General features: G+C 43.5%; 2 protein-coding genes across 10 annotated transcripts in view; one reads left to right on the forward strand and one right to left on the reverse strand.

The window, feature by feature from the left end:
- ECT2 (epithelial cell transforming 2) overlaps positions 1-3,828 on the reverse strand; it is a 199,443-nt gene extending 195,615 nt beyond the window's left edge. For 4 of the 9 annotated variants that reach the window (XM_029616757.1, XM_029616754.1, XM_029616755.1 and 1 more), the window contains exons 1-5: positions 3,583-3,768; positions 2,559-2,703; positions 2,227-2,306; positions 2,048-2,140; positions 641-823 (exon numbers count right to left, since the gene is read on the reverse strand). In XM_029616757.1, coding sequence (XP_029472617.1) covers positions 641-823; positions 2,048-2,140; positions 2,227-2,306; positions 2,559-2,688 — 486 coding nt within the window. In that variant the 5' untranslated portion in view covers positions 2,689-2,703; positions 3,583-3,768. The other 5 variants (XM_029616758.1, XM_029616756.1, XM_029616752.1 and 2 more) reach the window with 3 other exon arrangements.
- Positions 3,829-3,981: 153 nt separating this feature from the next.
- Positions 3,982-21,463, forward strand: part of NCEH1 (neutral cholesterol ester hydrolase 1) — a 45,559-nt gene continuing 28,077 nt past the window's right edge. Inside the window, exon 1 of the mRNA XM_029616684.1 lies at positions 3,982-4,063. The gene's annotated coding sequence lies outside the window, so the exon portion shown is untranslated. The remainder of the gene's footprint in view (positions 4,064-21,463) is intronic.

Here is a 21,463-nt window from a genome sequence, read left to right on the forward strand (position 1 = left end):
AGAAAAATATCTTTTCATTGCTTCACAAAAGGCAGCAAGTGTGTTATTCTCCCAGTTTGCTTGCGTAATACAGACACAACATGCCATAGCAGAACCAACAGGAAAGAGACTTCCTGGAAGATTCTTTAATTAAGACATCATGTATAGATTAAATATACTAAGACTCACTTTTCAAATGTTTATAAGTGACAAAAAAAAAAATGAGAAGTAAAGTTTCAGAAAATGCAAACTATAGGCTAATGAAGATGAGAGTTCCCTGCTGCCCCACCCCCCCAAAAAAACAAAAAACACAAGTAAATAGAGCACCCCAAAACACACACTCAGATCTTGGTACACTAATTTAATAAGTCTCACTAAATATCTTCATCAGGCTATCAATTAATAACTTTCTTGCCTATGCACCTATCCCATGGGCAACATAGATGAGATTTTTGTTTATGTATCTTTAATGGATGCGGGTTGGGGGAGAAAACTTAAAATTGTTCTTGCACATTTCCTGTTTGTATGATTAGTTAAATATCTTTAGTACAGTAACAAAGATAAAGTAATAAAATGTATACAAAATGTGGCAATTAAGTTGATTACATAACATCACAAAAAACTGTTTTGCACTGCAGTGTTAGAGCATCAGATTACATACCTCTCCTTTCTGTGCGCAGTATAATACTATGGGAGGTCCAAGGACTCTGTGGTCAGTTTTATGCAAGTATTTATAGGTTTCGTTCTCAAAATCTGACACCACGAACACAGTCTCAAACTCTGGGCAATCAGCATCTCCAAGTTCTTCCACCGATTCCGTTTTGATACAGGGTACTTTAATGTCCTTAATTTATTTCACAGTAACCCAAAAAATGTGAGTAATTTATACTTGATAAAAGCTTATATTAATGTGCCTCCATAGATCTACATGAAGCATTTAATCATTTGTCAAAATGAGTGCATTAAAAACCTTTACGCACCCAGGTGAGAGTGTATTAGTGTCCAAAACTGATTCAGTATTTGAACCAATACCCCAAAATTGGTACAATTAAAAAAAAAAAAAGTTAGATTACTACAATATGAATTGCAACAGGTCTACAAGCCTTGATATTCATCTTCCTTAAAGATTGCACAAACTAATCTAGATCTGCTTGACACGTCTTAAAAAATTAAAGATCTCTTTATTGTTCAATTTGTATCTAGTAGTAATTACACAATTCCAAAACATACCACTGTACTAGTTATAAGATTTAAAAAAAAAAAAACCAGCCTTTGGATAGCTGCATATTAAAGTTTACCATGAGAGTCCAAATCCTTCAATCTACTTGGTCACATTGGGCTTTTCTGCCAACATCCCAATGCAATGCACAAAAATTTGAATAAGGGCACAAGTTTAGAAATTAGACTAGATGAGTTCTAACATTGAATAATTAGATTTGTTTATTTATAAAGATCTTGTCAAGGAAAAAAAAAAAAAACCTCAACATACAAGTTTTAATCTACCACTTGCATAGAATCAGTTACACCAAGCTCTTAATATTTAAGGTCAACCAAAAATGCTTTCAGAGGCTTCGGTACATTGTATGCCAATTTTGGGGAATTAGGAATAGCTTATACTGAATCAGAGTTTATTAAAACGTGAAGATTCCCAGTCTCTATACAATAGCTGGTTGTTTCATCTTGAACTAGACCACCACCCAAGTAATAAAATATTTAGAAATTCTAAAGTGCAAATCAGAGCACAACAGACATTAAGACCTATACAGCATTATAAGTTTAGACAAAAAAAGCCTCAATTCTACCCAATACCATTATGCACATTAGTGCAAGCCAAAGTTAGAAACCTTTAAAAAAGGCCCAAACAAGTCAAAGCCTTCAAAACATAGTTAAACTGAATACCTGCTCAAAAAGCAATCATAAAAAAAATAATCTTGGCCATAAATCACATCTAAAAACATGTATAAAATATGCATGTCAATGTCAGTTGTGCACTGAAGTTCTTGTGATTTATAAGGTGTAACATGCTACATGCAGTCAAATTACAGGTATGCATAGCCAATTAACATACCATATTTATAATACTTTTTATAAATTTTTCACTTGATTTTCCAGGGCTATGTTCCTTTATCTTTATAACTGGGACTTCCATTATTTTAATGGTCTGTGGAAAAGGAAGACCAAGTAAAGAATTAAAGCAGTTAACCGACTTTAAAATAAAATTAACAAAGTAACTAAGCTACAACATACCTCCAGTGCTTTTAGAAGTGCTTCATTTTTTCCAGCTTCCTTAACCAAAACCACCCTGGTTTCAATTTGGGGCATTTCTTCTATTAGAGAAGGGGGAAAACAGTTATGGCTGTTAATTCTGACAAAATTGCAAAAGTCAAAACTATGAAAAGAACTATATACATCATTAATAATGTGAAAGTGTGTATATGAAAAAACAATAGCCATATTCTAGTCACAGAGAAAGATGCCATTTAAGGTTACATCACATGTGCAATATTGCAAGCATAAATATATAGAACTAGCTATATCAGGTTGCAAGCAATAAAGAAATAAAAATGCTTTACAGTTACCATCAATATCAGAAGCAGACCCAATAAATATGTTTTCCTTGGAAGTTTCAGCTATTTTAGAGTCAAACACTGAAATGTCTGCAAGGAGACTCATCCCTGTAGCAGATGTCAACATACTGTTGTCAGTCATTGAGGATTCTGGAAGCTGTAAAAAAAACAAAAAAAAAAAAAAAACCAACATGACTAAAGATGGCCAAAGAAACACTTTTTGAATGATGAAACTTCACATGTAAATACTTCCCTTAAAAGATATCAACGTATGAGAAGTCACAAAACAGGTTCACTTTACCTCGTCCTCATCTTGCCTCAACACAAAATAAGTTATGTTCTTCCTAGACTACTCTCTTACCTAGTGACATAACAGCTGTCAAGAGATAAAGACGGCTTAGTCCACTTATCTATCCGGTTACCCCTCCCTACATTGGTACAGCTCTGCTTATCACTTTTTCTCGCCTAAACTACTAACCTCTGCATCAAGATCTCGAAACCAAGCCAAAAAAAAATAAAAATCCTATCCGTATTTCAGTTAGGTTTTCGGGAAAGATAAATACCTTTGTAATGGGAGAGAAAAAAAAAAAGACTGCAGAACATTTTTTTACATCAGCTTTCCTTATTTGTTTTCCATTAATATTTCAGAACAAAAATATAAGACAACGCTAAAGTTACCTAGCCCATAATCTTCTCGACCATAACTTATTCTTCCAGCAACGTTAAAACATACACATCTCCTAGATCACTGTGGAGCAATATTTGTTCTGCTTTTGTCGGCCCATCCTTTTAAAAGCCATTAAGTTTTCTGCGCCCAGCTTCTCAATGCGAAACTGGCCCCACCTTTTTGCACTCAGAGAAAGGAACATGCTGGGGGGGGGGGGGGGAATAAACCGCAAAAACTAGATTAATTGAAGAACTCTCTCTCTCTCTCTACCACGCATCTGACCACCAAAAAACACAACACTGCCAAATCAAACGATGAAGAAACGAACCGGAGACATAGAGAAAGTGGAAATCGCCACGCACCACCCACCTCCAGCAGGCCACGCACGCGGATAGCACCGGGAAAATGCACGCTCAGGGCCTGGAGTGCCGGGAGGAAAGGCGATCTGAATCCAACGGCGTTCACAGACGCTCGCCTCCAAAAATAAACAAGGGGAAGGCGAGCGCTAATAATTCCCCCACCACCTCCTCAACTCATCTCATTATCCCGCGGCAGCCGCCATTACCGGATTTCAAAAAGCGAGCCGCCCGCCTTCAAGGACGCAGCCCATTGGACGGAGAGCCGCAGCGCGCTGCCGATTGGCTCCTTTTGAACCTGTAGCTGGGCGACGACTCGCGATTGGCCCGACACGTTTCGCTCACCTGTAAACGGAGAGCCAATCCCTTGCCTGTTTCTTTCTGGGGGTTGGTTTTTTTTTTAAAGGGCTCCATTATGCTGCAGAGGAGCCCGAAACTTGTTTCGTTCCGTAGTGCGAGATGGGCGGGGCCTGTGTCTAAAGCTGGTTTCAAAGGTGAGGTTTCGCTATATAACGGAAAGTCGACGTCTAAAGTATATAGGAGGTTTAGCTTTAGTGCCTTATAAGGTCTTTGTAGTTCGCAGGCTCCTTTGTTTTATAAATGGAAATCATCTTACCAGGGGCTGACCTAGTGGAAGTGTGCTCTCATGCCAGGGTTTGTGTTTTTTTTTTTTAATGGCTCCTTGAGGAGCTTGCCGGAGATGCCTCTTCATAGTCGTTGTAGCCTCTACTCAACAGCAACGTCTCCTGGCTAGGTTTGGAGTACCTGCTTCCCAAAGTCAAGAAGAGGAGCCATGGATTGTTACTGGATTAGATGGCTGGGAATTAAAAAAGAGATCTGTGGGAATTTGGAATCTCAAGGGAGCATGAAAAAACTGCTGGCCTTGGAGGGGGGGGAGGGGGGGATTTATTTATTTATTTAGCATTTTTATATACTGACTTTCCAATAACAGAATTACTGATCAATTCGGTTTACATTCTAAACAATAACAATGACAAGTACATGTCTTACAATGAACAGGTCGATATAACTTGGATTAGTACATATGGAGTTAATAACATAGGTAAAAGATACGGTGTCTAATGTAGGCTAAATGAACAGTTGATAGTTATAAGACTGGTTTTGATATTAGACTGCCAAAGTTCAAGTGAGTTCTAGAGATGATCTAAATAGTTCTCTAGTGGGTTACCACCGAAGGGATCATTGGCAGGGTTATTCCGCAGGTTGATGTTATGGGAAAGCTTGGTTGAATAACCAAGTCTTGAGTCTTTTTTTAAATGTAGTGGAGCATTGCACTGATCTGAGATCTGATGGGAGAGTGTTCCAGAGTTTGGGACCAGCTGTGGAGAAAGCTCTTTTGCTTAATGCTGACTTCATCGGTGGGATATGAAGGTTGTTTCTATAGGCTTGTCTCACTGGTCTGGTAGAGGAGTGGAATATGATCAAATAATGTAATTGAATTATTGGACTCTTTGAGATATTGAGGTTTTTAATTATTTAAGATGAGGGCGTGTACTGTAAAATGAACGCGAAGAATCCTAATAATGCCACAGCCTAATGCACAAGCTGTATAATAAATATTTTTGTTCCATGGTGAGACAACACCTTGAGTAAAGTGTACAGTTCCGGTTGCCACATTTCAAACAAGATATAGTACTAGAAAAAAGGTGATAAAGGGGATGGAACAGCTTCCATGTGAAGAAAGACTAAAGAGGTTTGGGCTGTTAAGTTTGGTGAAGAGATGACTGAAGAGAGATGTGATAGACGTCTATAAAATCTTGAGAGGACTAGAATAGGTAAATGGGAATCAGTTATTTACTTTTTCATATAATATATTCCTGGGGAAATTCTGTGCACAAAAATTGAAAATTCTGCAAACTTTATATTGGTCAAAATAACACAATTTATATGACAATCTTTAAGTAATTACATTTTAAATTATTACAGAAAAAAGTTACTAAAGTTGCAGAATTTTAAATATTTTGAGCAGAATTTCCCTAGAAATTCACTGTAAGACTGTCCTTTCCACACACACACCCTCATACAGGCTCCCTCACTCTCTCGCATACACACATCCCCACATACTGGGCCCTCTCTCTTGCATACACACTCACACAAGCTCCCTTTCTCTCTCACACATACATCCTCATACAGGCTACCTCTGTCTCTCTCTCAAGCACCCCTTCACACAGGCTCTGGCTCACACATACACAATCCCTTCACACAGGCTAGCACCCTCACATACACATGAGCTCCCAATCTCTCACACACATACACACTCCTTCACAATCTCCTCATATAGACTCCCTCTCTCTGATACCCACCCTCTCTTACCTCCCATGCTCTCTGTCACAAGCTCCTGCTCTCTGTCACCTTCCCCTCATATAGGCTCCCTCTCTGAAACCCACATTCAAGCATCCCCCCACTCCCCTTCTTACCAACCAAGCTCTCTCTCACCCCCACACCCCCTCTCCTTTCTCACACAAAATTCTCACTGGCATCCCCTCCCCTCATATAGGCTCCCTCTCTCTGAAACCCACACTCAAGCATCCCCCCCACCCATCCTCTCTTCTCATGCTCTCTCTCACACCCTCCTGTTCTCTCTCACCCTCCCCCCCCTTTACCAGCCATGCTCTCTGTCACCCTTCCCTCTCTCTCACACACACACTCTCTCTCTTACCGGCATCCACCCCCCCCCCCCCCCATGCTCTCTCTCACGCCCTCTACTCTCTCTCACCCTCCCCTCCCAGACATACATTCTCTGTCACTGGCATGCCGCGGGACGCGCTCCGTTCTCAGCAAAGATGAAGGCCCAGCGCGCCGTTCGCGGTGAAAAGGGAAGGCCCCCGTGTGCCGCGGGACGCGCTCCGTTCTCAGCAAAGATGAAGGCCCAGCACGCCGTTCGCGGTGAAAAGGGAAGGCCCCCGTGTGCCGCGAACGGCACGCCGGGTCTTCATCTTCGCTGTGAACAGAGCACTTCCTGCGGCACACGGGGACCTTCCCTTTTCGCCGTAAACAGCGCGCCAAGCCTTCATCTTCGCCACGAACGGAGCGCGTGCCGCGGGACAAGCTCCATTCGCAGCATGCCGGAGTCTCCTCTGCTATTTTCTGCGCAGAATTTGGCAATTCTGTGCAGATGGGGAATTCTGCGCAAATTCTGCATTCCACAGTAGCGCAGAATTCCCCCAGGGCATTCCATGAAGTTAGCAAATAAGCACTTTTAAAAAATTTGGAGAAATATTTTTCACTCAATGCACAATTAAGCTCTGGACTTCATTGCCAGAAGCAATTAGCGAAGTTGGGTTTAAAAAAAGGTATGGACAAGTTCCTGGAAGAGAAGTCCATGACTTGCTATTTAATGTGTGGGTACTTGGCCAGGTGCTTGTATCCTGGATTGGCTACTGTTGGAAACAGGATGCTGGGCTTGATGGACCCTCAGTCTAGTATGGCAACTTCTTATTTTTGGGTCCTGTGTCATGAAGTCTTATCTCCTCACTATGTAAATGGCTATCTCAAACAAAGAGCAGACATGCCCCATGTGATGCCTGTTTAGGCACTTGTGGCAGCATGGTACCTGGCTCATTGGTGGGATTCCAACCCCCTCTGACAAGAAGATTGATGCAACTGCATGGTGTGTGATGCACTGATGGGCTTCCCACCGCTACCATCAAGAAGGCCAACATTGCACGGGCAGGGTTCCCACTGGCACACACACACACCCATCCCCCACCAGTAGGAAGAAGACCTGTGCAATGGTATGTGAGGTGAGGCAGAATTCCCTCCACAGCACGAAGAAGACCCATGCTGGTGACAAGAGCTTGAAGGGTAGATGGGTGTAGAAGGGTATGGTGTGAGGAGGGGGAAGGAAAGGGGAAGAGGGTGTGAGTCAGGTAAAGAGAAGAGTGAGAGGAAAAGGGAGATGGGGAGAAAAGTAGAGCGGGAACAAAATTGTGGGGGGGGGGGGGGGGATTTTCCACACCACCACCTCCCTCCGTCTCCCATTTCTTAGCATATAGACAGGTGAATAGAAAACCAGTGGGTTATGCACTTCTACATGGAGATGGAGCAAAGTTGACATCACAGTACATATACCCCTGCAGTGACATCAACCCACCACTATTCTCCATCTCCAGCAGATGGTGGATGTGCATCTCCCTGCAGGGGATTGCTTTAAAGTTTAGGAGGAGAAAAGAAGGAAACTTAGGGGATCATTTATCAAATTGCTTTATGTCGTTTTTGCATGTGAAAAACGCCATAACTCATAGTGCGATGCTAATTTGGAAAAGGGGGAGGAGTTTGGGGCATGATTTCTGGCCAAGTGGGCCGGCTTCGCAATTTGCACCTCCTTTCCCATGACTTTTTAGTTTTCTTAGAAGCCTCTCATGAGGAACTTTGTCAAATGCCTTCTGAAAATCCAAATTCACTACATCTACTGGTTCACCTTTATCCACATGTTTATTAACCCCTTCAAAAAATGAAGCAGATTTGTTAGGCAAGACTTCCCTTGGGTAAATCCATGTTGACTGTGTTCCATTAAAAAATATCTTTCTACATGCTCTATGATTTTGATCTTTAGAATTGTTTCCACTATTTTTCCCGGCACTGAAGTCAGGCTCACTGGTTTATAGTTTCCCGGATCGCCCCTGGAGCTCTTTTTAAATATTGGGGTTACTTTGACCACCCTCCAGTCTTCAGGTACAATGGATAGGTTACAAATTTTAACTAATAGATCAACATTTTCATTTTTTAGTTCCTTCAGTACCCTAGGATGCATACCATCCGGTCCAGGTGATTTACTACTCTTCAGTTTGTCAATCAGGCCTACATCTTCCAGGTTCACTGTGATTTGGTTCAGTTGATCAGAATCATCACCCATGAAAACCTTCTCCGGAATGGTTATCTCTGCAACATCCTCTTCAGTAAACACTGAAGCAAAGAAATAATTTAATCTTTCCGCAATAGCTTTATCTTCTCTACATGCCCCTTTAAACCCCTTGATCATCCAATGGTCCAACAGACTCCCTTGCAGGCTTTCTGCTTCGGATATATTTTTAAAAGTTTTTATTGTGAGTTTTTGCCTTTATGGCCAACTTCTTTTCAAATTTTCTCTTAGCCTGTCTTATCAATGTCTTACATTTAACTTGCCAATGCTTATACTTTATCCTACTTTCTTCTGAAGGATCCTTCTTCCAATTTTTGAATGAAGATCTTTTGACTAAAATAGCCTCTTTCACCTCATCTTTTAACCATGCCGGTAATTGTTTTGCTTTCCTTCCACTTTTCTTAATGCATGAAATACATCTGGTCTGAGCTTCTAGGATGGTATTTTTTTAACAATGTTGCACACTTTTTACCTTTTTGTAGCTGCACCTTTCAGGTTTTTTTTCTATTTTTCTCATTTTATCAAAATTTCCCTTTTGAAAGTTTAGCTCTAGAGCCATTGATTTATATACTGTCCCCCTTCCAGTCATTAATTCAGATTTGATCATATTATAATCACTATTGCCAAGCAGCCCCACCACATTTACCTCTACTCCTGGGGGAAATTCTGCGCACAAAAACTTAAAATTCTGCAAACTTTATATTGGTCAAAAAAACACAATTTACATGACAGTCTTTAAGTAACAACATTTTAAATTAATACAGAAAGATGCAGAATTTTAAACATTTTGAGCGAATTTCCCTAGAAATTCACTGTAAGAGTGTCCCTTCCACTCACTCTCCCCCTACTCCCCTGGCCATTTTGCCCTCTCAGGCCCCAACTCCTCCACCTGCCAGTATCTCTCCCCTTCACCTCTAGGCTCAACCCCTTTCAATCGATCGTTCCAAAGTTTGACCCCATTCTCAGTACTGCCCCTCACACAGGCTCCCTCTCACACAGGCTCCCTCTGTCCCTCCCTTTCTCACACATGCTCCCTCTCTAGTACACATATGCACACCCTTATACAGACTCCCTCACTCTCTCGCGCACACACATATCCCCTCATACAGGGTCCCTCTCTCTTGCATACACACCCACACAAGCTCCCTTTCTCTCACACATACATCCTCACACAGGCTATCTATGTCTCTCGCTCATGCACCCCTTCACAGGGGCTCTATCTCACACATACACAATCCCTTCACACAGGATAGCACCCTTGCATACACACGAACCCTTTTTCATACACACCAGCTCCCAGTCTCTCACACACATACACATTCTCACATACACTTCACAATCTCCTCATATAGGCTCCCTCTCTCTGGCTCCCAGACTCAAGCATCCCCCCCCCCCTCACCTCCCATGCTCTCCCTCACTCCCTCTCCTCTCATGCACACACACGTTAACTCTCATTGGGACCTTCATCTTCGCCGCGAGTTGAGCTGCACACATGGCCTTCATTTTCGCGGCGAACAGCACATATCCCACGGCACCGGGGGCCTTCATTTTCGCCGTGAATGGCACACGTCCCGTGGCACTGGGGGGGGCCTTCATTTTCGTGCACTCCATTCGCGGCATGCTAGGGTTTCCTCTATTTTCTATGCAGAATTGCCAAATTCTACAAAGAAAATGGCAATTCTGCACAGGGGGAGAATTCTGCGCAAATTCTGTGCTCCGCAGTAGCGCAGAATTCCCCCAGGACTACCTCTTTCACCAAATCCTGTGCTCCACTGAGAATTAGATCTAAAATTGCTCCCTCTCTTGTCCAGTTCCTGAACCAATTACTCCATAAAAATGTCCTTTATTCCATCCAGGAACTTTATCTCTCTAACATGCCCTGATGTTTCACTTAGTCAATATTGGGGTAATTGAAATTTCCCATTATTCCTGCACTTCCAGTTTGGTTAGCTTCCCTAATTTCTCTTAGCATTTCACTGTCCGTCTTACCATCTTGACTAGGTGGATGGTAGTATACTCCTATCATTATAATCTTCCCCAACACACAAGGGATTTCTACCCTTAAAGATTTGATTATACATTTAGTCTCATGCAGGATCTTTATCCTGTTGGACTCTATGCCATCCCGGACATAAAGCGCCACTCCGCTACCAAGATGCTCCTCTCTGTCATTGCGATATAATTTGTACCCCAGTATAGCACTATTGGTTATCCTCTTTCCACCATGTCTCTGAGATGCCAATTAAGTCTGTCATCATTCACTGCTATACACTCTAATTCTCTCATCTTACTTCTTAGACTTCTGGCATTAGCATACGAACATTTCAAAGTTTGTATTAACATTCTGCTTTTCAGTTGTCCTGGATATATTGGAATCTTTTTTAACTCGGGTGAGTTTTTAATTACAGGCACTTTGACTACTGTTTTTATTAGGGGATCTCAACAGAGAGGTTCCATTAACTCTACTGCTTCATTAGTATCCTTTGAAAATACCTTAATTATTTATTTATTTATTTTGATATACTGACATTCATTTGCACATCACATCGGTTTACAGTGAAAACAATAGAAAGGATGAAAGGAAATTACATCTTAACAATTTTTTAAAGCGAACAAAAACTTCCCAGATTTACTGGACAGAAGAGTTATAGATCAATTATAGAGTTAGGAGCTTAGAGGTAGGGACTGGTAAAAGATTTTAACCAAGGGTTGGAGTAATTACAAGGAAATAGCAAGGGTGAGGGGGAATACAGAAAATTTTATAAAAAGGGCTGTTGAGCGGGTGTTACGGCTTCTGGGATTGACTTGAATGGGTGTCATGGGAAGGCTTTGTAAACAGCCAGGTTTTCAGTTTCTTTTTAAAGTTTTGAGTGTTTGGCACTAGCCTGAGTTCTTGGGGCATTGCATTCCAGATTGAGGGACCAGCGAGTAATAGAGCTCGTTCTCGGGTCAAGTTGAGGTGTGTAAGTTTGGGTGTGGGAATCGGTAGGGTTCCGTTTTTGGCAGATCTAGTGGACCTTCGTGGGGTTTGATAGTGGAAGGATGGGTTGAGCCAGTGTGAATCTTGATTGTATAGAGTCTTGTGTATTGTTGTAAGGGTTTTGAAGCATATTCTAAAGTGAATAGGTAGCCAATGTAGGTCTTTTAGGATAGGGGTAATGTGCTCATTTTTACGTGTGTTGGTAAGGATTCTAGCAGTGGCGTTTTGTAGCATTTGAAGGGGTTTGAGTGTTGTTGTTGCTGAGAGTCCTAGGAGTATAGAATTGCAGTAATCTATTTTAGAGAAGATTAGTGCTTGAAGGACCGTTCTGAAATCGTTGTGATGTAGGAGAGGCCTTAATTTTTTTAGAATGTGGAGTTCGTAATAGCAGTCCTTCATTGATGTATTTATGAATTTTTTTAGGTTCAGTTCAGAGTCTAGGGTGACACCAAGGTCTCTTACATTGTGTGAAATTGGGTGTAGGGTTTGAATGGTGGTGATGTCAGATGGCATTTTATTATTTGGTTTGTGACATTATCATGAGCTCAGTTTTTGTGGTGTTTAGTGCTAGGTTCATTTGCGTGAGAAGTTGGTTAATGTCTGAGAGGTAAGTATCCCAGAGTTGGAGTGTTTTGGGTATGGATTCAGTGATGGGGATGAGAATTTGTATGTCGTCGGCGTATATGAAGTGTTTGAGTCCAAGGTCCGCTAGAAATTTTGCAAATGGGGAGCATGTATGTGTGTATATATGTATATATGTGTATGTGTGTGTATATATATATATATATATATATGTGTGTGTGTGTATATATATATATATATATACACACACACACACACATTTATTTATTTAAAGTTTTTCTAGACCGACATTCATTGGGGAAACATCATATCTGTTTACATAGAAACATAAACAGCAGCGTATAAACTTTACATGGAACAGAATAGTGAAACAGTAGAATAACGAGAGGGGGTGTCTATGATAATAGGAGAAACTGTGTAAAAAATGTACTAGTTAATGAACTTGAGTAACATGATATATAGGCAGCAAAATATTTACACATTTCAGGATATTTATATATTTGCACAGTGTGGGACATTGCTAGGGGATAAGAGGTGGTTAGGGAGGAAGTATGCGGGGGGGCCTTGTGGGAGGGGTATTGGAGCTGTGCAGAAGGGGCAAAGTGAGTGGCAGGGTAGTGTAGGGTGTGTGTGGGTCAAGAGTATGCCTGTGTGAAAAGCCAAGTTTTTAGTTTTTGTTTGAATATTTGCAAACAGTGTTCTTGGCGTAAATCGGTCGGCGTAGTGTTCCATAGTGTAGGCCCTGCCATGGAAAGTTGCGCGCTCTTTAGTGGAGTTGTGGTGAGTAAATTTAGGTGAGGGAGTGTGTAGGGTTGCTAGGTATCGGGAACGGGTGGATCTATTGGTGTTGCGGAAGGTGAGGGAGTTATTGAGCCAGTGCATATTTTGGTTGTGTAGGGTTTTGTTTTTGATGCGGTGTTGGATTGGGAGCCAGTGTAGTTCTTTGAGAACAGGGGTGATATGTTCGTTTCTGCGAGTGTTGGTGAGGATGCGAGCGGCGGCATTCTGGAGCATTTGGAGGGGGGTGATAGTGATTTTAGGAAGTCCGAGAAGGAGGGTGTTGCAATAGTCGATTTTTGAAAGAATGGTGGCTTGGAGCACTGTTCAGGAATCGTTGAAGTGGAGGAGGGGTTTTAATTTTTTTAAGGTTTGTAGCTTGAAGTAACATTCTTTCATGGTTGTGTTAATACATTTTTTAAGATTGAAGAGTGTATTTATTGAAGAGTGTGGAAGATAGGGAGGAACCTTGGGGCACGCCTTGAGTTGCGTTGATAGGATCAGAGTCACTCTTGCCAATTTTAACTTTGTAATGTCTGTTTTCTTATAGAAACATAGAAATGACGGCAGAAGAAGACCAAATGGCCCATCCAGTCTGCCCAGCAAGCTTCCCTCATTTTTTCTCTCATACTCTTGGTTCTAATTCCCTTCCACCCCCACCTTTAATGTAGAGAGCGGTGATGGAGCTGCATCCAAGTGAAATATCTAGCTTGATTAGTTAGAGGTAGTAGGGGTAGTAACCGCCGCAATAAGCAAGCCACACCCATGCTTATCTGTTTTTACCCAGATTATGTTATACAGCCCTTATTGGTTGTTTATCTTCTCCCCTGCCGTTGAAGCAGGGAGCTATGCTGGATATGCGTGAGGTATCAGTTTTTTTCTTCTCCCCTGCCGTTGAAGCAGAGAGCTATGCTGGATATGCATCGAAAGTGAAGTATCAGGCACATTTGGTTTGGGGTAGTAACCGCCGTAACAAGCCAGCTACTCCCCGCTTTGTGAGTGCGAACCCTTTTTTCTTCTCCCCTGCCGTTTAAGCAGAGAGCTCTGCTTAAACGGCAGGGGAGTAACAGTTTTTCTTCTCCCCTGCTGTTGAAGCAGAGAACTATGCTGGATATGCATTGAAAGTGAAGTATAAGAATGGAGTGATCAAGCTAGTTGAAAGGCATCAGGAATAGAGGAAGGTGGAGGTAGTAATTTGGATATTTGGTTTGGGGTAGTAACCGCCGTAACAAGCCAGCTACTCCCGTCTTTGTGAGTCCAAATCTAGATATGATTTGAGCCATAGTAAAAAGCATTGCCAGTTATGCCAATTTCAATTAGTCTGTCAATTAGGGTCTTGTGGCTAATGGTGTCAAAGGCTGCAGAGATATCTATCATTGCTAGAATGTAGGACTGGCCTCCCTCCAAACCATGCGCTGCTGAGTGCCTGTCTGGTTTCCCCTTTGTTCTAGTTTAAAAGCTGCTCTATTTCCTTTTTAAAGGTTAGCGCCAGCAGCCTGGTTCCACCCTGGTTAAGGTGGAGCCCATCGCTTTGGAAAAGATTCCCCCTTCCCCAAAAGGTTCCCTAGTTCCTTACAAAACTGAATCCCTCTTCCTTGCACCATCGTCTCATCCACGCATTGAGACTCCGGAGCTCTGCCTGCCTCTGGGGACCTGCGTGTGGAACAGGGAGCTTTTCAGAAAATGCTTCCCTGGAGGTTCGGGATTTCAGCTTTCTACCTAAGAGCCTAAATTTGGCTTCCAGAACCTCCCTCCCACATTTTCCTATGTCTGTGCCCACATGTACCACGACAGCCCACTATTCCCCAGCACTGTCTAAAATCCTATCCAGATGACGCATGAGGTCCGCCACCTTCGCACCAGGTAGGCATGTTACCAGGCAATCCTCATGCCCACCAGCCACCCAGCTATCTACATTCCTAATAATCGAATCACCAGCTATGACGATCAACCTGACCCTTCCCTCCTTGGTAGAAGCCCTGCGAGACACATCCTTGGTGCAAGAGAACAATGCACCACCTGGAGAGCAAGTCCTTGCTACAGGATCATTTCCTGCTGCACCAGGTTGATGCTTTCTGATCATGAGACCTTCTTCCTCCAAAGCAGCTCCAGGGATGCCAGACTGGAGTTGGGACTTGGCTAATGTGTCCCTGAAGGTCTCATCTATATACCTCTCTGTCTGCCTCAGCTCCTCCAGGTCTGCCACTCTAGGCTCCAGAGATCAGACTCGTTCTCTGAGAGACGAGCTCTTTGCAACGCACGCACGTATAACTTCTCACCGGTGGGTAAACAAATCTTACATGTGATACTTGATGCAAAAGACTGGGAGTCTCCCCTCTTGCTGCTGGTTTCATCTTAAATTTGTTCAGTTCCTAGTTAAGTTTTAGGTTGTTATGGGTGTAGGATTGCATACAATTAGGGTCTTTTAAATGTATTAGTGTATTTACTATATATCTGCTAGTAACCTACAAGGGAATGATCAAACTTTTGGATAAGGTATGGGGAATTTCTGAATTTAAGTTAAAAGGCAAAATTTTATTTTTTTTTTAATTTTAAGTATGAAAGTAAAACCTGCCTATAAATTAAAGGATGAGCTAGGGGTGGGAAATACTAACACACAAAGTTCTGGCTGTTGCCTGACTTGCTGACCACCTATTTAAAACAAAAAAACACGAGAACACTAAATAATATACCCCAATAGTTTTAGTTCTCCCCAATACTTTTAAGTTTTAAACATTTCTCCAAGCAGTGATTCTATCCAACCACCAGCAAGGTGATCCTCTCCTCTCAGTGCTCCCACTGGATTTGATCTGTTATTCATCAGCTTTTTTTAAATAATATTAGTATGTTTTTAGAATTATGCTTATGCATTTTACTTCTTGATTTTGTTTCATGTTTGAGGAATGGTGATGGTTCTGGTTTTTCATTGCTGCACAGCATAGAGTGTCTGGCGTCTTGCAGTTTCCAGTTCAGTTTTTGTCTGCGTGTTTGTAGTTCTACTTTTTATGGTTGCTCTATTCTATATTTGGTGAAGGTGTGTTTATGTTCTGCATGTGTAACTGATTTATTTCTAAAAGCCTTACAGTAAATTAGTAGACATAAACAGTTTTTCCTCTCTGAATGAATTTTCTAAAGATCAGCTTTTGCTTAACAGAAGGATGATGCCCATTTTTGCTAAAAAAAAAAAAAAAAAAAAAAAAAATGTTGTATATTCCCGGACGCGAATGCAGTTAATCCTTTCCAATACCACTGTTCTGTTCCTGCTACTGTAGGGGCTGATGCAATAATGTGTGCCCAGCCTAGGGCACGGGTTAATGTACAGTTGGACCAGGGGCGGATTGGCCTATCGGGCATGCCCCGGTGGGCCGGTCCAGCAAATCACGTGGTTAGTAATGGTCGCGGCGGCCCCATGCCTGCAGGGCCACTGCTACCAATCCCGGGCCTCGGCCGCACTTCTCTCGTGCTGGAAGCCCCTTCTTCCGAGGCTTTCCATCATTGAAGTGGGCTGGTGGTGGTGCCTTCGCGCTTTTACCGCGGAGGCAGGAAACAGTGAAGTCGCCTCCTCTTACGGCTCGTGTTCTCTTCCCCCTTCAGGAGGCGGGTGGTAGGCCTCCCACGGCTGTCTCACCCCCGGGTCCATGTTGCGTGCCTTAGGCTCCTCTGCCATGGGTCCCCCTAAGTCCTTGGGCTGCAACCAAAAAACAAAACGGTATCGAGGCTTACAGCCTTCCCCTTCCTAAGGCAAAGGATGCCGCCTCCTTCTCCAGCAACAGGCAGCCAGCTCACCGGAACCCTGTTAACACGGGGCTTTGCCTGAAACCCCTAACCACCAATGTGAGTAAAAAATTATTGGCTCCTGCATTTTTTTGGGTGGGCTGTGTGTGTTGGGGGTGTGTGTGTGTGTGTGTGTGAGTGATCCGGTCAGAGTGTGTGCAACTAGCTGAGGTAGATCTTCAAAACATACGCGTGCGTGTACTTTGTTCGCGCCACCGGCGCGAACAAAAGTACACCAGATTTTATAAGATACGCGCGTATCTTATAAAATCTGGGGTCGGCGCACCCAAGGCTGCGCAAAATCGGCAGCCTGCGCGTGCCAAGCCGCACAGCCTGCCTCCGTTCCCTCCGAGGCCGCTCCGAAATCGGAGCGGCCTCGGAGGGAACTTTCCTTCCACGTTCCCCCAGCCCTACCTAAATCCCCCCCTACCTTTGTTGGGCAAGTTACGCCTGCTTGAAGCAGGCGTAACTTGCGCGCGCCACCCCGGCACAGGCCGCAGTGCCAGGGGACTCGGGACCCCCCTCCCGCCCCTTTTGCGAAGCCCCGGGACTTACGCGCGTCCCGGGGCTTTGCGCGCGCCGGCGGCCTATGCAAAATAGGCCGCCGGCGCGCAGGGGTTTTAAAATCTACCCCTATGTGAGTATTCATGTGTGACTATGTGTGTGAGACTGAGTATTTGTGTCAGTGAGCATCTGAAAAAGTGAGACAACTTTTGTGTGTCAGTGAGCTTGAGAGTGTCAATCAAGTGAGCGTGTATGACTGTTTTTGTGTCAGTGAGCATGTGTGTGTAACGGTGTGTGTGTGTGTGCGACTGTGAGAGTGTTGTGTGTGAATGAACATGGAAGTGTGTATCGGTGAGTATGTGAGAGTGTATATGTGTTGTGTGTGTGTGTGTGTGTGTATGAGAGCAAGAGGAGAAAGTCTGTGCACATCCCTCAGGTCCAACCATCTCAGGGTTTTTGGAATCAAAAGTTCTGACATTGCATTTATTTATTTATTTATTTATGTTGTTGTAAGAGTATGGGACCATTTATCTTTATTGGTTTTAATTGTTTTGAAATATTTTATTGATGTTTGGGAAATTTTTTAAACATTTTGTATACAATTGTAATTATTTGATATTTTATTCATTAACTGTTTTGAAATATGTATTTTTTATTAGCATGTTTTCTTCTATTATGATTGATGCTTTATGATTTTGTTTATTTTATGAAACATGATGATTTTTGTTTTTCCATTGTTGTACTGCATATAGAAACTGGCTTGTTGCGGTTTCCAGTTCTGTTTTATCTGCATATTTCTATTTATACTTTATGGTTTCTTTATTCTATATTTTGTGAGGGTCTTTCTGTGTTCTGCATGTATAACTGAGGTGAGGGATTCTGCTAGTGTGGGGATCAGTAGCATCCTAACTTCCTTTCGGCTCGATCCAGTAAGGCCGCGGTAGAAACAGTGCGGCAGTGTCAGGCGCACCCTTCCTCCCCGCACGCACAGTTCTCTTCACTAAGTCCCCGATACTCTCTTCTAATCGCATGCAAATGCATGCCGCGGCTGTGAAGCGATAGGGAAGGGTTATGCCCGCGCAACCCATTTTACTGTATAGGCGCTTAATACAGCGCCTATACAGTAACCTGGGTGCGCTGGTACCTGTCATTTCAAATGGCATTTCAAATGGCATTTGGAATGACAGGCACCAGGAAGTGTAAAAAAACACGAAAAGTCTTTGTTGCTTCGTCACTGTGTCTCTCCTCCCGGAGCAGGGCGCGAAAGCAGCCTTGCTCCGGGAGGAGGTGAGGCACAGCGGCGAAGACAGACGGGAGAGGAGAAAAAGCAGAGCCGAGCAAAGCGAAAGCGTGCAGCAAGCCGGCGAAATAGACCTGCGAGCAGAGGCAATAGCAGCGGTTCGGTAAGCCTGGCACCCTCCTTGATGTAGTACGTCCCAGATGCCCCCCCCCTCCCCAGCGCGCCCGCCACTACCCCTTTCATCAGCTGCATCCACTGCGACCCGGCAGTCCCGTGAGGCCTACAAAAAAAAAAAATCCCCGGCTCCCGCGCCCCCGCACTGGCCCGCCGACTCTACCCCCCCTCCCCCCCCCCTCCTCCCGATCGGGCAGGTAGGCGGCGGCGAAAACCAAAGCAATTTTTTTTTTTTTTTTCAAAAAGCGACATCACACATAAATAATTTCTCCAGCCTTAAAGCGACTTACTTTTGGGATCTGTCAAGTAAGTCGCAAAAGTAACTTACTTTTCTGAAGCCATCACGATCGTAGCTCAAGACGAAGATGGCCGCCTGCATGGGGGAAAGCGTGCAATTGGCCGCTGAAGACGTGACGTCACGTCTTCAGCTGCCAATTGCACGCTTTCCCCGTGCAGGCGGCCATCTTCGTCCGGAGGAGCTAAGATCGTGTTCCTGATGGCTTCAGAAAAGTAAGTTACTTTTGCGACTTACTTTTGGGATCTTGACAGATCCCAAAAGTAAGTCGCTTTTGGAAAAAACCAAAATTGTCGCTTTAAGGCTGGAGAAATTATTTTATGCATTGTGTGATGTCGCTTTTGGAAAAAAAAAAATTTTGATTTTGGTTTTTTTTGCTTTTCGCCGCCGCCTACCTGCCCGATCGGGAGGAGGGGGGGGGGGGTAGAGTCGGCGGGCCAGTGCGGGGGCGCGGGAGCCGGGGATTTTTTTTTTTTTTTTGTAGGCCTCACGGGACTGCCGGGTCGCAGTGGATGCAGCTGATGAAAGGGGTAGTGGCGGGCACGCTGGGGAGGGGGGGGGCATCCGGGACGTACTACATCAAGGAAGGTGCCAGGCTTATTGTTTTATTGTGTTTGATTATCTTAAGCGGTGTCGATGGATTTGTTACACAGTCCTAACTCCTACTAGGGGGAGGCGGTAAACTAACAGGTTAAGGCCGCGGCAAAACAGCGCGTTCCTAAGGAGATAATATCAGCGCCCGTTACAGTATCGGAGGGGAATAGCTAATTCCTTCATTATACAGCTTTTTCGTTCATTTACATGCTGGGTGCGGAAAGGGTTAGGTGTTTATTTTAGGAAGCGCTAAGGACGCGTGAAACTGGAGACTGTATCGCTGGATGGCCTTACTCGTCTGTATTGTGCGCTCCCAGCACGTTACAGACGGGAAATCTTTAACTGCAGGTTACTGTATCGACCTGTTTGTTTGCCTAATAGGAGGTATATTGGTGTTTTAGGGCCTGGTGTAATATTCATAATGTTACCTTTTCATAGGTGGGATTGTTACTCTTTGCGTGCTGGCTGGTAGATCTATTTTGGTATGGGAGGTTTACTATAATGTAATTCAGTTTACGCAAAACTTTCCAAGGACCAAGTCCAAGCCTAACACCATATGGGTGCCAAATGTCTTTTGCAGGGTTTTGTGGTTGGCACCCCAGCAGTGCATGTAAATAAATAAATAATGTTTTAGTTTAGAAGACTGTACTTTCAATGTCCTTTTTCATGTACATTCAATGATAAATGCATCATTTTTAATTGTGAGTGGGGAGGGGGTGCAAGACTGTAAGGTTTACCTAGGGTGCCTAATACCCATGCACTGGCCCTGATTGCATGGTTCCATATGGGAAAGCAGGAATCCATCTCGAGCTTTGGGTCAGTGGCTGTCCCCAGTCTTGACTGCAGCAGTGATATGTGCAGCCTTGGCTATGGCTAAATTTTCTTTTTTTATAAAACCTCAGTGAGGTTTTTATAAAACCTGCATGGTTTTATTTTTATAAAACCTCACTGAGGAAAGGCGCTCTCTCCACTGCGGGTCCCCCACTCTGGAATTCGCTCCCTCCGGACCTGCACCAAGAACCCTGTTCTATGACATTCAAAAAGAAGCTAAAGACGTGGCTTTTCACCCAAGCATTCCCGGAGAACTAAGACCCGAGGAATACAATGACATTATAGTCCCCAGGCCCCTATCTCCCCTGTGCATATGTTCAGTGTAGTAATATATCTCAGTTACTTTACGCCTTTTTTATGTATCTTTAATGTTATTTATTGTTACTAGGTTTCAATGTATTCCGCCCCCGAGGCGACAGTTTTAGTTCCTTGTAAACCGGTGTGATATGTATATTATACAGGAACATCGGTATATAAAAATAAATAAATAAATAATCCATGAGAAATCCAGCGGCATGAATGACTTCTGGTCCTCCCTACCCTTGGAGTAAGTAGGCAGCGCAGAACCTGAAAAACCATAACTATAAAAGCAGCAGAATGTGCAGGACACAGTCAATGGGAAGGGGCTGGAGTAGCAGGTGGTGGCAAGCCACAGTCACAGAAAGAGAAGGGGGGGTGAGCCAGGAGGAAGGGCCTGTGCATTGTTAGTGAGGCTTCTGTCTGAGGTGGCAGGACTGAGCTCTGAGAGGGGCAGGTAGCTGTGGAGCCAATGAGTCTCCTGGAGAGTGGGGCTGGTGGGAAAGGGCTGGCAGCAAGAACTTTAAATAATGATGCAGGGGGGAGGGGGGCTAATTTTCAAAATGATTTACACGCTTAAAACTGGGTTTTACACATGTAAATGCACTTTACGCATGGTAAGTGGGCTTTTGAAAATTGCTAAAATAAATGCCATTGAATTGCCAATAGATCTGAGACGCATAAGTGTACTGTAAGTGTGTAAATGGGCTTTTAAAATTGATGATAGTATGTTTGGTTTACATGTTAACTCCATTGAAAATTACCTCCTGAATGAGCAGCAGCACAACAGGAGAATATGTGTCGGAGCCAGTGTGATTGCCTCATCACTTGGCAACTTTTCAAGAGCTGATTGGTTGGCAAGAGACTTTAACAACAGGTCAGGAATCCAGGATCTATATATACATGAGAGAGACCGTATCTCAAAAGAGACAGAGACAGGATGGAAGCAGCCCAGAGAAAGGCA

The sequence above is a fragment of the Rhinatrema bivittatum genome, chromosome 9, assembly GCF_901001135.1.
Source record: "Rhinatrema bivittatum chromosome 9, aRhiBiv1.1, whole genome shotgun sequence".
Taxonomy (NCBI): domain Eukaryota; kingdom Metazoa; phylum Chordata; class Amphibia; order Gymnophiona; family Rhinatrematidae; genus Rhinatrema; species Rhinatrema bivittatum.